Source organism: Corapipo altera, unplaced genomic scaffold (assembly GCF_003945725.1).
Source record: "Corapipo altera isolate COAL_440 unplaced genomic scaffold, ASM394572v1 113, whole genome shotgun sequence".
NCBI lineage: Eukaryota > Metazoa > Chordata > Aves > Passeriformes > Pipridae > Corapipo > Corapipo altera.
The window spans coordinates 2,928,288-2,942,876 of record NW_020884895.1 but is presented as its reverse complement, the minus strand read 5'-3'; the positions used below and the strand labels follow the sequence as shown (position 1 = coordinate 2,942,876).

At 40.4% G+C, this 14,589-nt stretch overlaps 1 protein-coding gene across 1 annotated transcript; it reads left to right on the top strand.

Moving 5' to 3' along the window:
• The first annotated feature begins 2,099 nt into the window (after positions 1–2,099).
• On the top strand, positions 2,100–14,250 carry LOC113949058 (cytochrome P450 2J6-like). Its single transcript, XM_027647196.1, has 9 exons — positions 2,100–2,270; positions 3,185–3,347; positions 4,293–4,442; positions 6,221–6,381; positions 8,336–8,512; positions 9,943–10,084; positions 12,020–12,207; positions 12,893–13,034; positions 13,700–14,250. The coding sequence occupies exons 1-9, from the start codon at positions 2,100–2,102 to the stop codon at positions 13,876–13,878; spliced, it is 1,473 nt and encodes a 490-aa protein (XP_027502997.1). The 3' UTR covers positions 13,879–14,250.
• Positions 14,251–14,589: the final 339 nt, after the last annotated feature.

The following is a 14,589-nucleotide window of genomic DNA, read 5'->3' as shown; positions in this document are numbered from 1 at the left end:
GGAAGCAGAGGGCCAAAGTCAGAAACAGACAAGAAATCTTCCTCCCTCAGGAAAACACCACCAGGAAAAAGGTTTAAAGCCTCCTGAAGTGGTCAGAGCATGAGAGGAGACACAGATCCCCTGATCAGAGGGATGCTTTAGCAGAAATTATGCCAAAGGCACAAGGAAGAGCTTTGGGCTGGGGTTAAGAGTATGATAAAGGATGTGACAAGGGGCTAACAAGGAGCTGGAGGGTGTTCAGATACCTGGATTTGTGAGAAATGACTGATAATGTGAAAACTGGAGGCTGCAAGACTAAAAAAAATACACAGAGGTCCTGCTGTGAGGCTGCAGCCTTGGAGGGGTGAAGGCCCCAGGTTGTAACTTCTTTCTTCACATCCTGGTAGAGAAATCACTGGAGAAATGACTTTTCCTGATGACAAATCATTTAGATGGAAAATCTTTGAATATCTAAAAGGACAGGGAGTGTACCACATTGATTCTAAATAAAAAATTCTGATAAATTAGTAAATTTGAAGTAGATTTTGTAAGATTACACTGGATACAGAGCAGGTAAAACTTACCAAAATTTCTTTTCAAAAAGACTATTTTTTTCCCTGTTGAGGTAGAGAGATAAATTAGAAATGATTGCCTTGAAAAACAAACTTTTCAATATACATAAAGTTTTTGTGGAAACCTAGAAACATCCCTTTATTGGTTGATACACATTAATCAGTTATGTATTAGTGGTAATGAGGTGCCATGGTTGGAAGATAATTGAATTGGAGGTCTGTAAACTGCGGACTGGCAGACTCCAGGCTGTTCTTTCTGGATAAGGGTCTTCAATGTTCCAGAGCCAAAAATCCTGGAAATAGTTTCTGTCCCAAAGACAGGGCACTTGCAAGAAGCAAGCTGGTGCACAAGTCATTATGGCAGGTTTTTCAGAATATTAGTGAAAACGTTTCTTTTACAAGCGTTTTGCTTTCAGAGGATGAGCATTTTTGACAGGGAGGCACTGATCCATTAACATTTCAATCCAGATCTGTAAAGGGACTGTAATGGTCATTGCTTTGTGGTGCCTAGACTCCTTTTGTGGTTTTCGTCTGATTTCAGGTATGTGAACTCTCCTGGTGCTGGGTTTATGGGTCCCGTGTGTGTTGAGGTGTGGCAAAGAGTCTTGGCTACAGACTCTGTTTATTCTCAAGTTACGCGTGTCATGACTGGTTCTTGTTGGGGCCCTTAGTTCTGTTGTAGCTCAAGATCCCTAGTAGGTTTTTCCCGTGTTTGGGGTTTTTTTTAAATCTGTGTCATACTAGATGTATTTTCTATATGATTATTTGTTATTTGTCTCATAAACTTTCTGATGAGTTCTCAAAATATCCTTTAGGGTATCCATCTTATGTCAAGACTGAAAGGGGAACTTCAGAAGCAGACAAAACCCTCAGTGAGGTTACCTATTGCAAATATGTTAGAAAAAAAAAGTGATGTCATACATTAAGCCGGTTATGTTTTCAATGACATTCAAAAGCGTAACAAATTTTCCTTTTTGTATTAAGCAATAGATAGTTGTCTATGTATCTTAAGATAAATGTGGGCTTTTAACTTCTGTTGGTCTTGCCATTACTAGATAGAACATGTATATGGAATATATATAAAACAATTTAAAAAGTCCAAGATTTAATGTCCACTTACATTTGCACGCCTAATTTGTACGTATGACTATGGCTTTTCTAAAAGCATTCGTGGAGTGTTTGTAGGAGCACATACCATCCAAAATTGTTTCAGAAAAATTAGGTGGAGAATTTACGTGTATTTACATTGCCTGGAAAGTCTTTGCCCTAGTCTTTTAAGACACTGTTCCTACAAATCCTGTGATCCATATTTGATAATCTGGATGAGAAGAGGGAGAGAGGTGTGCATCTATTAAATATGCGTAAGCATGAGAATGTAATAAGTGGGACAAAAAGGGAGTGGTTGATAACAATGAGGGAGGGTTAGAGGCGGGGAAGAGTTATTATATGAAATTTAAGCTCTTATGAAAAAACTGGTTGAGCAACCAGCCTTAATAGCTTCAATAGACTATTTTGAATAAAGACAAGCTGGTAAAAGCAGACGGTAAAATGTTGACAATAAGTCAAGTTCTTATAGCTGTGGCTGTATTTCTTCTAATTACACAGTTTTTAAAGTTGCAGCAAGTACGGAGATGGCTTCCTCCTGGACCAATTCCTCTCCCAATTTTTGGGACCTTGATACAGCTGAACTTTCAGTTTAATCGTGATCTCCTCATGAAGGTACTTTTTTTCAGATATTCCTAATTGTTTAAAAGTGTTTGTCATTTCTTATGTTGTTTGCTATGTGAAAACATCCTCTCCTGAAACTACGTTGCTGGCACAGTGTAACTGTTAACTGGTCACTGTGATATCACACCCGGTTTGGTTCAGAACTGCTGGTTTGGTTGCCAAAATAAGAAAAAGTTATTGCAGTGTGAAGTAGTTTGCCAAGTTAAGAAAACTGGTATTGGAATTTATGAATATGTGAAGATCATTTTGATGCTTAAACTGATCCCCTTTTAATACTGAGATGGACAAATTCGTGTGAAATTTGATACAATTTAGGATTAAATAGTTAGGGGAAAAATACTACTAAAAAAATTACATTTATGGCCTGGATTTGTACCTTTCTGAGCACTGGCACTCTCTAGCTTGAGCAGTAAATGGAACTTGTGTGCACTTTGTGTGTATGTGCTCACTTATATTGAAAATGGGTGGGAGGAAAGAAGAAAATAACTGGTACAGTCTCTACAAACTATTTACTCTGGCATTTCTGTGTTCTTTTTTGCTATTTTACTTGTACAAATGATAGAAACCCTCTTGAAATAAATTAATGAATTAATGAAAATACCCTTTTTCACACGAATTTTTGAGAACTGAACCTTGGCTTATATACAGTAATAAAAGATACATTTTGTTTCTTGACATAGACCTATGGCTCTGAAAAGTGGGAATACTCAGTTGTTTCCAACAGTGAATGCTGGAGAAGATATATATGCTTTCTCACAGATAATTATAATCTTGTGGGAAAGATGGAGAACATCACTCCACTTTAGGGCTGGTCTTGTAATCAGTGCAAAAACAGGTTCATCCTCTGTTTGTTTGCAATATGTGGGATTTTATCTGTGCTTTCCTGGCTTCTCTCCCATCTCTAGCTGGCAAAAATTCATGGCAACATATTCACCTTATGGTTTGGATGGGCCCCAGTGGTTGTACTGAATGGATTTCAAGCAGTGAAGGATGGTATGACCACGCACCCTGAAGATGTTTCTGGGAGGCTGGTGTCTCCTTTCTTCAGAGCAATGGCCAAAGGAAAAGGTGAGAATTTCTTTCCATAAATACTGCACAGAAGCATCATCTTTATAAATTGCAGCTCTTTTGTAGCTTGTAACCACTTTCAGAGGTACCACAGTAAGCAGGGTTTGTCTACAAGGAATGACTGCCAGGTGAACTGCGAGGTAGGGAGGGTTGAAATAGCTTTTGGACAGTAGCAGGAGGAAAATACAAGCAAAAGAAAAAAGATTCGTAATGTCTTGTGTGAAGTACTCACTGAAGCAGATTCAGAGGTGATGCGATGAGGCAGTGGTAAGTTGTGCCACAGAGAAGTGGAAGAAAAGCAGGAAACAGCCCACTTCCTTGTCCTGGACTTGCTGCCTCCCACTATTACATTTTCAATTGAAGAGTGAGATTGATAGTGGGATCTTCTTCCCGTTCCCTTCCTTCCTTTTGTGAACGTTTTCTTACTCCCACAGTAACACCCAGAGGCTCAGTGCGCTTCTAATTTCAACCTTGCTGTAGGTTTCATACCACCAACCACACTGGAAATTCCCAAAGCCTGTCACAAAGCCTAAGCACGGAATTTTCCTGCCCTGTGGACAGGAACTTTCATCCCTGCCTGTGAACAGTCAGAGTTCTTTCCCCCTTTCCCTTCACAAGAACCATTAACCTGATTCAGGTGAGCTTCAGGCACAGCAGAGTGTGAGACAAGCACTACAAAGAGCATCTAGAGAAGCAGCTGTCAGACTTCCTGAGAAAGCTGGTTGTCTTGGATCAAGCTTAATCCTGCCAGTCATCTTATTATCCAGCTGAGTTTGTCCTTTTCAGCCCTGTCAACATACTTACATGCCAGAGTTCTTTGTGCCTTTGTGTTCTTAGGCAATGCAATAGTTTAATTATATCCCATGGCCTAGTATATCCTGTACTGTAGTCCTTGTCTATAATTAATATTAGCATGATAAAGAGCTCTTCCTTTAATTGATGTAGGGATTATGTTGGCAACTGGTCACACCTGGAAGCAGCAGAGAAGGTTTGCACTCAGGACTCTACGCAACCTTGGCCTGGGGAAAAGAGGTCTGGAGCACCGAGTTCAAGAGGAAGCCCACTACCTGGTAGACTTCTTTGCAAGTATGAAAGGTATCTCTGCAATAAATATCAATAAATTTCTGCCATTAGTCTGATGTCCTTAGCATATGAACTTCTCTGAAATTAAGGGCTACTTTTGTTCCACAAGAGAATGTGCAGAGTCTTTCAGTGTCTTTGTGGAACAGACTGAAAATGCAAAGACCCCAGTCCTGTGTTTTCAAGGAGACTATTATTGTCCAAAGTTATTTACACAACAACTACAGCTGGGAAGAAAAACTGGAGCTTATTTATTATTTATATCATAGAACACCCTAAGGGGAAAGGGATCTCTGAAGATGGACTGGTCCAACCCCTTCTCAAAGAAGGGTCAATCTGAGCAGGTTTCTTAGGGCAGAGTTGTAAATATCTGCAAGAATGGAGACTTCATCACCTCTCTGGATAACCAGTTCTGCTGTTCAATCAGTTCTACAGTAAAAAAGGTTCTTATGTTTAAGCAGAATTTAATGCATTTTTGCCTATTGCCTCACTTGATACCACGGAGAAAAATCTGGCCCCATGTTCTTTATTCCCCTCCACCAGGTATTACTACATATTTAGATACCTCCATAAGCCTTCTCTTCTCCAAACTAAACAGTCTCTCTCAGCCTCTCTTATGTCAGATGCTTCAAACCCTTAATTGTCCTTGTGGCCCTTTGCTCAACCTGTTGTAGTATGCTGACTCGTACTGAGGAGCCCAAAACTGGACCCAGCCCTCCAAATGGGTATCACCAGTGCTGATCAGAGGGGAAGGACCACCTCCCTTGGCCTGCTAGTAATTTATTTCCTAGTGCAGCCCAGGATGATGTTGGCCTCTGCCTCAAGGGCACATTGCTGGCTCATATATGGTGCTGGTGCATAAACTCACAGAGGTACTGCCAATGCTGATGAATTAAGTCTTGTCTGTAATGCTATTTGCACACTCCGTGTAGCAGTGCCTAGAATCTTGTCTTCAATACAAGATTCTACCCTTCTCAACCCAGTTAGGATCATGTGAGTTGGATTTCCCAATACTGATCATTGCGCAAAGGCACAATAAATCAGGACATGCTATGGCTAGCATTACATCAGTTAAAAGCAATTAAATCTAGCCCAATCCTATGGTTTAAGAACTAGGAGAGATTGAAATGTGGCCATATATGCAGGAGAAAAAAAGCACAAAACAGTAAGTTGCTAATCAGAATCATGCCTTGGGTGTTGGACAGTTGCATTGATACATACATAAATACAGGTGTCTACAGAAATTTATTCCAGAGTCACAAAATAGGGATTTGAGATTAGGTTTTCAAATAATTGCTTTAAAATTAGTTATTGTATCACTGCCACAATTGGTTGAAAGGAGTTTACAACATTTTATTTTACTGGAGATTGTTCATCTCTAGCAAGGTCAGACAAAACATAGTGGCCTATATGTCCTTGCTGGATAAGGCTGTGTCCCTTCTTGCAGTTCTCCCTTCAGGTTCCCTTCATCCACAGTGTTCTCAGTCATTCCCATGCTTAAGACATATTTTGAATTTGCCGGGCAGCAAATTTGCATTGAATGTTTTATCCTTATTTACTCTATCATATTATGCAATATTTTACATATCTGGCATTTCTTTAGGGTGCCACACATTCCTGGGATTATGGGATTGCACTATGGTTGTGAAGAATCAGTTTGATATTATAATTTTGTAAGAAAATTGCTGCTTCTCCATGAAATACAATGCTCTCTTCTGTGGGTAACCTATAACATTCTCTGATTTCACTAAAGCAGGACACATTAACAGTGACATTTATTATTACGATTGCAGGGAAAGCTCTGGATCCTTCTTTCTCTCTTGTTCATTCTGTCTCAAATGTAATTTGTGCTGTCGTGTTTGGACATCGTTTCTCCAGAGAGGATGAGACCTTTCATGAACTGATTAGAGCCACAGAGGAACTGTTCAAATTTGGGGGCAGCTTTATTTATCATGTAAGTGAACAATCTGTTGTATTTCTCTGAATAAGATGGAGAGTGAGAAATGCAGATTCAAGAGGTGGCTGTTGGGCAAAAGTTTTCAAATGGGTGAGTGATGTCCTGTGAAGTTTTACTGGGCAGTGCACTCTGTCAAAATGTGATGGTAATGCTCCACATACCAGCCTCAGGCATTTGTGTTCATTGTCCTATGTTTGAGCACTCTAGTAGCCTGCTTCTAACTCTTTGCAGCAAGGCATAGGCCCATGGACTGCTCCTGGGTCATGGTTTTTCAGCCTCTATGCACCAGACTCCTGCCTTGGACAATATGATTCTTAAAAGTCAGGTCTAAAGGTGTGATTCACATGCCAAGTTTAGACACTGTTTTGTAGAGTCAACAGAGAGAAGAATGATTCAAATACAGAAGTGTTTTGCCTGTGGCTACTTATCACCATTTCCTCTTTAAGACTTGGACTTGAAGACTTCCCAGAGAAATTCTACTCCTTCAGCCTGAGGGAGGAGTAGCTCCAGACACAGGCAGCAGATGACAGGAAATGCTAAGCCAACAAATATAACTCTAAGGTTGGCAGTCAAACAATCTGGGAGTCAAGGACTCATCTGACACTAGAGGCCTCCTTTGCACAGAAGTGCATTCAAAATTTCCTGGGAATTCTGGTTCTGTCCCACTGCCAAAGTTGTCCCATACATCTTATGCAGTAACTTCTTAATGTAAACCACAAAGGAATCCCTGTAATACAAATATTTCCCTCCACATCCCACAGAGCATTCTTGTCACTGGGTTATGGTCAGGTTCCCTTTTGCTTAGCCTAACTCTGCTCCTGTAAGTTGTGTGTAGTGGTGGCGAGACCTGCTTTTAGGATAGAGAACATACCTCCTTTTCTTGTCTCCTTTCTACCCTGGCTTTGCTTAGTCCAGTGAATAAGATACTTTTCAAGGAAACAAGAACAGCTATTCAAATTGTTCTGGAGCTATGGCCACAATCTTCCCACTTCCCAGATGCAAAGAGTACTCAGTATTGTGTAAAAAATGGTATTGCTGCATCCACATCCCAATTTCTTGATTGGATCCCATGTTGTCAGGCACTAAGCAGGAGAACACTGTGGATTGGGCTTCTCCAGAAATGGAGGAGGAGATTTGGCAGGACCAGTAGCCAGGAAGGTGGATTGGAGAAAGTACACTGCAGATATAAGAACAATGTATACAAATTATTCAAGCATAAATATAGGCTGAAAATCAGAATGAACTTTCTAGCTATCAGAATAGGTGGAAAGCAGCTATTTCTTAGGCTAGATTTTCTCCAATGGTAAGAGAGAAGGAAAAAAATTAATCTGGTTGTGTCAGCTAATGCCTTTTTCCTTTCTAGAGGAGAGCACTCAAATTTGTCAGATAGCTGTTCCTTAGATTTTCTGGATTTCAGATATTTGAAATTTTATTGAGGACCCTTGAGAGGCCAATTGGTAGAGAGTGCTTTAGGGATTACCCAGCCTGTATAGCAGCTGCCGGCAGCCAGCCCTTGCTTTGGGTTTATCAATTCCTTTTGCACATCCGGGAGAGGACAGTTGGCAAGTTTTGCTTTTCCGTTCCCGGTATTCTCCACTGGAGGGCAGGATGTCACTTTTAAAATGCCTGAATGCAGTTCATAGTAATTGAAGACGTGACTTGAATAACTGAATAGATGAACACAGTTCATCCTAGTTATAGTAATTCTAATTTAGCTTGTGATTGAGCTGAAAGCCTGTGGAACTCTGAATCTTACCATCAAAACAGCTAGAAACTAAATAGTATACTGTTTCACAACTTAAAAGCATAAGCACAGTCTTTGACAGGATATTTTACTAATGAGGTCCAAACCCCATGCTAATATGAACATTACCCTCTCTCTGTAGCAGGCCCTTCTAGTGCATTTTCTGGTGATAGAAACTTTGCAGTGTTTCTTGTGTCACTCCCACAGCTGTATGAAATCTTCCCCTGGCTGATGTGTCATCTCCCTGGGCCCCATAAGAAGGCCTTGGCTTGCTATGATGTCCTGAGCTCCTTTACACGGAGAGAGATCAGAATGCACACGGAGCGTGGGATACCAGATGAACTGCAGGATTTCATTGACTTTTACCTGGATCACATCGAAAAAGTAAGTTTTTTCTGTCGGGCTGCAGGCACTCATCCTGCATCTCCTGTCGCAGCAGAAAGGGAGCTGCTGTCCTGGGTACTGCCCGCCTTGTGTACACCGTGAGCAGCTCTGCTGCTGTGCTCAGTCACTACAGATGTGCAGCCAGGGGAGAAATCCCTCCCATCTATTGTCTGTTAGCTATTTCTGTCAGCCTACTCTTCAGTCTTGTAGCTTGTGTCTTATGAATACTTAATAGTGCTAGATTTTTTATTATTCTGGGGAACAAAAGCAACCATCTTGTGGACTCCAAGCATACTGCAACTGTGAAATTGTCATTATCATCCAAGCTAGTACTTCTACCAAAGAGTCAAATCAGATCTCCTTGCTATGATCATTTTTTTCTATATAATAACCAATAGCATCAGTTTGTATTTCTAACTGGTAATTCTTTATTAATTAATTACCACATCAACTGCTATATTTTTATGGCCAGGGTGGATGTCTGCCCAACTGGCTTCTAGTTCCTGGGATCCCCTTGTTTTAATTTTTTTTTTATACCGGTGCATTCATACGTCTGGCTTTCCAAAGTGTTTAACAGCTTCTAAAGCATTTCACTGCTGTTCTAAGATTTATGAGTCTTGAAAATCAGTGGACCAGAAATTTTTTCAGTGAGCTCTTCTGGGATCTGTCGGATGGAAATCATCCAAGTTTGTTTATTAAAAAATTGAACTGTCTGTAATAGATGCACAGGAGCAATAAAAAAAGATTAGATGATATTACAGCCGGGGAAAACATCCTTCCCACTTTTCAATTGCTCCATTGGCAAGAGAAAGGTTCAAGACCCCTGAGCATAACCTCCCTAAATTTAGACAATGAATTCCCCTGAACCATAATGATGTTCTTTTATAGTTTCAGTGTATACATACATGTCCTCACACTTCTAATTGAAAACTGTAAAACCCCGGAGCAGCTGTACGTGAGTCATTGTGCCTTTGTAGTGAAGAAGAAACCTGAATACCACAGGTTAAGAACTTTACACAGCCCAGGGTTCGTTACCTTGTCACTGCATTGCTAGCTAGAAAAAATAAGTGGTGGACTGTGACTTGAGGCATGAAGAATGACATGCCGGTAGACATCTTTAGAGGAAGATTTACTTATGAAACCTTCTAAATGGACCACTATTTGCACATTTAAGCCAATAATCCCTTTCTGCAAAGAACATGCAATTTAGCTTCATGATTAAAAGGGTAGTAAAGATGGCTTGTCTCTGTGAAATATTAGCTTTTTGTATTGATAGTCATCCTTGCTGTCTAACATTCCTTATCAGTCTCTGTATTGTCCTTTATGCAGAACACACTGCAGCTTGGGACCAGTTATAAAATCATATTTAACCATGTTTGGATTTTTCTAACTTTCATGTGTAATCCTCTATTTTATCTTATCATTTGCAGTCCAAAGATGAACCCAGGTCTACATACAATGAAGACAACATGGTTTATTCTATAAATGACCTTTTCCTGGGTGGATCAGAGACAACAAGCACTACTTTGAACTGGGGTCTGCTCTATATGGTGGCATATCCAGACATCCAAGGTGAGTAATAAGCACATCACAAATATCTTTCATGCAATAGAGCAGCCAAGTCATAACATTTTCATGGATCAGAGATTATTCCTAGATACTGATATATGCCTAGTGACACGTACCTTTTTGTACTGGTAGATCTCTACTAGACAGCATCAGTAGATACAGGGAATCTGTACAAAAGCTCTTAGAGCAGCCACAAGAATAAGGCAGTTCCCACAGTTAACCACTTGGGAATTATGCACCTGTATAGGAGACTGTGGCTGATTGAGGTGTAGGGATCTGTGGGGAAATTAAGATTGTGGTAGAGATAAGAGGACTGGAGTCACTTTTTGGGAAGCCAGTAGTTTGCACATGTGTTCCTTAAAGGAACAGTGGCCCCTGCTGCAGCCACTGGTGAGGGGTGCTCATGGTGCTTCAAGAAATTGGGTTGGGTTCTGTCTTAGTCCTAAACACAACTGATGGTTAAAAATAATTAACCTGAAACTAATGTGTGATGATAGGAGTGTCACTGTTTGGAAACTTACTTCAATTGTGCTTTGTATTGCTGATTATCAGTAAGAGGGACTACAGGGGGTCCTGCCCCTGTTGGTGCTCTGTACATCACAGAAGAAATACAGATAATTGCCTAAAGGTCAGTTGCCAGCCTTGACTTTGCTTTTCCCCATCAGTCCGTTTCCAATCCTAAGGTACCAGAGTGCCTGTCTAACCTGTGATTAAATTAACTCTGTGATGTGTTTGAGTTTCTTATAACAGAAATTATTCCAGTCAGGAGAGGAAACTGATGGCTCATCTATTACATATATTTGTATTTAAGAAGCTTGTTTTTAAGTCTAGTTTTTAAATAACCATCAATCACTTTCATATAGCACTGAATGAAAAGGAAAGGAAAAAGGATGTCTTATGCTGGATAACAGAAATCTCATTGTTACATCACAGAACATGTGCAAATACCCAGAGGAGAACAGGATTTTAAATGGAGGAAAGACATGAAGATAAGAAAAAATTGCTCATCTTGTAGCTGTCAGACAAGAAAGTCTGCTTAATCTCATGTTATCACGTTTTGTTATCACCTGTGTAATTAAGGTTACGAAAGCACTGACTCACCTGTGTAATTTTATTTAGTTAAATATAATACCTTGCACATATGTGGGAAAGCAGGGTGGGTGCAGAGTGATCCTTCCTGGGCTTCTTTTTGAACCCATTCATACTGTTGCATGTATTGAGACCCAATGACAATGTTGTGCAGTTCCACTCTGTAACATATAGAAAATTTTGGCCTTTTGTCTCACCACTAAATCAGGTTCTCCTTGTTCTCTCAACAACCCAAACAGAGATGTGTGTATATATTACACAGTGACTAATTACTTCAAACTACACTGGATGCTGAAGTAGTCATGCTTGCTTATGCAAGATAGTTCTTCATAGAAGGAAGTTTACTTAAAAATCTTTCTGGATCTACATTTTAAATTCTGTAAGGTGCTTAAATCTCAGTTGTCAGAGCCTACCTAGCACAGTTGTGTGAAGGACTGCTGGCAGTCAAAGAGCAGGCTTGATGTGATGCAGAATGGACTTCCCTACATCTTACTGCTTCTTCAACCAGCCTGGAAAAAAGATAGGATCATTTATTAAAAATCCAAGGTGTTTTTTTTAGGTGATGTGTCCTGCCTCTCTTGAAGTTTATAAAACAAAGTTTTGTTTTTGTTAATGCTCCCAAGACTCCTGTGAAATAAGTAATTTAAAAGATGCTATTTTTGATCAAAAAGCAGGTGCCAAAGAGTAGACACATTTCTTTCTTGGTATTTGGACATTGTTCTAATTGGCATTGTTTCACTTAGCAGACATTCTACATAGGAACCATTTCCTTTTAACAGAATGTTAAATGGAATTAGTGAAAATACTTGATATGTTTTTCCACCTGGAACACTGAATATTTCTCCACAGAAAAAGTTCAGAAGGAGCTGGATGCTGTTCTAGGTCCTTCCAAGTTAATCTGCTATGAGGATCGGAGAGAACTGCCCTACACAAACGCTGTGGTTCATGAGATCCAACGCTTCAGCAACATTATCTCAGTTGGCATGCCCAGGGTGTGTGTGAGGAACACAACGTTGCTTGGCTTTCCCCTCAAAAAGGTACAGACGCAGCTTCTAAGTTGCTACACGCCTTTATTGCATCAGTAGAGCAAGGTGTGGATTAAAATCTGTTTGTGCCAGGAGCTTCTCCTCAGTAGCAGGGGGACTGGATACCTCTGGGTCCCATTGAATGGGAACAAAGACAAGAACTCATCTGTCAGGCTGAGTGATGCAGCTCTTGGGGAGAGGGTTATTGGTAGTGGGAAATGCCCCTGGATGGAAAAGGATATTTTAGCCAAATGTTTCTACAAAGCAATGAAGACAAAACATTTGTGATTGATACTGAAGGAAACTATGTTGGGTTTGTGCTGATAAGACATTGGAAAGATTTCTGACTGAATTTTTGCGTGCAGAAAGCCTGTAAAGATCTGGGGAAAAGCATGACAGCTTGCAACTAGCTTTTGTCAAAGAGACTAAATCACAGAAACTCCTAACACTGGAAGTGAAAACGGATTTAGTACAAATAAAGTTGTTAGTTCCTATTGACATGGTCACTTCCACTGTCTGGCTCGGACCAACATTCTGAAGCAAAAATATTTAGAGTTCCTCACAGTCCTTACTGGGGAACTGAGTCTATCAGCACAAAACACTGAACTCCGAGAGGGAATGAACACTGGTCTCACCAGCTGGCTCTGGCTGCTGGGTGAGGACTCACAGCCAGAACTGAGTGTTTTTCTCCTTTCAGGGCACCATAGTTCTTCCAAACATTGCTTCATCCTTGTATGACCCAGAGCAGTGGGAAACACCTCGACAGTTCAACCCTGGTCACTTCTTAGATAAGGATGGAAACTTTGTGAGCCAAGAAGCCTTTTTACCATTCTCAATAGGTAAATGGACTGACAGCACAAGCATTAACAGTTTGGATTGGGAGTGTAGAATGAAGATGTCTATTACAAACCTATTGGTTTTCTATTTTAAACCTTTTTGTGGAAAACAATGCTTAAATCAACATGATTACTTGCAGCAACTTTTGTTCTACTGAACAAATAATAACATGGAAAAAAAGAGGTGTCCTGACAAATGTATATATCTAACTCACCTTATTTTTAGAAGGAAATTCTCTGCTAATGATCATGTCTATTGATTTGGGGCATACATTTCACACCAGACATACATTTTGGAAAGTACTTGCAAGCAGCCCTCCTGATTCTTTATGCATACAGCACTGGAGCATGACTTCTCCCAGGAAAAGTAGGTCCTTATTCTTCATTTATATGATGGAATGAATTCCTTTCAAGTTGTCAGTCAAATTAAGATGAGATTTTTGAGGTAATTGAAGGGATACTTGGAGCAGAAGGGCCACACTGTTATCTGTAGCTGCAGATAAGTCTGGTCAAAGGAAGAATTACACTAAACTTTGTGTCATTGATTGCATTAAGTCCTAAAGAAATTCTCAATTAGGCAAAAATACCCTAGTTTTGTGTGAGAATGAATACAATTGCTGTTGAGGTCAGGGTAATTTACTCACTGTCCTCCCCTCTTCCCTCTGCAGGGCACCGTGTGTGTTTGGGGGAGCACCTAGCGAGGACCGAGCTCTTTATTTTCTTTGCGAACCTGCTGCGGGCTTTCACCTTCCAGCTCCCTGAGGGAGTGACAGAGATCAACACAGAGCCCGTTTTGGGGGGTACCCTGCAGCCCCACCCCTACAGGGTTTGTGCCATTCCACGCTAGGCTGGACGTGTGCAATGTCCATGAAACATCTTTGTTGCCTTTGTGAATGCATGTCTTGAGACCACATAACGCTTTTTGTCTTGGATTTGAATTTCTACTCCAAAAGCCACCTTTTGTCTACAGCAGAAAATTTTGTTCAGATCCTGTTACCTGCTCTTGAAGGTGATCCTTTTATTTCGTAAAAGTTAATTTGATCTATAAGGCATCATCATTCTCAGCCATAAAGGAATCTTGCAGTTGCTGTCTGGCCTGGCAGATATAACTCTGGTACACTGGTGAGCAAATGACAAAATTGACCAGCAGACTTCAAAATTAATTCATTATCTCTGAGTTATCCTGTTTCAAAAAGCAAGGAAGTTTGGGAAAACAAATCTGGAAGATTCTGCCTCTTGATGTTACCGTCACCAACTAACATTTCAGTCAACTTTTTGTTGATGGTCACTAATAAAAGATGCAGGAAAATATGTGTTAAGGCATCTTTAAACCCGGCAGAGGATAATTGAGTCCAGCAGAGAAAAGTTGCAGGCTGAAACCTGGTGGAGAGTGAAGACACAGAGAGAGGATTTATTTCAGGTCACATACTTTTAACATTTTAAAATTCTTGTTAGTTTTGGAAAGTCCTTTCTAACAGAGTAACTCTTTACTCCCATGCATGACTCCTATTAGGATCAGCACTAGCAGGTTGATCCAGCAGGTGCAAGGAGCTCCCCC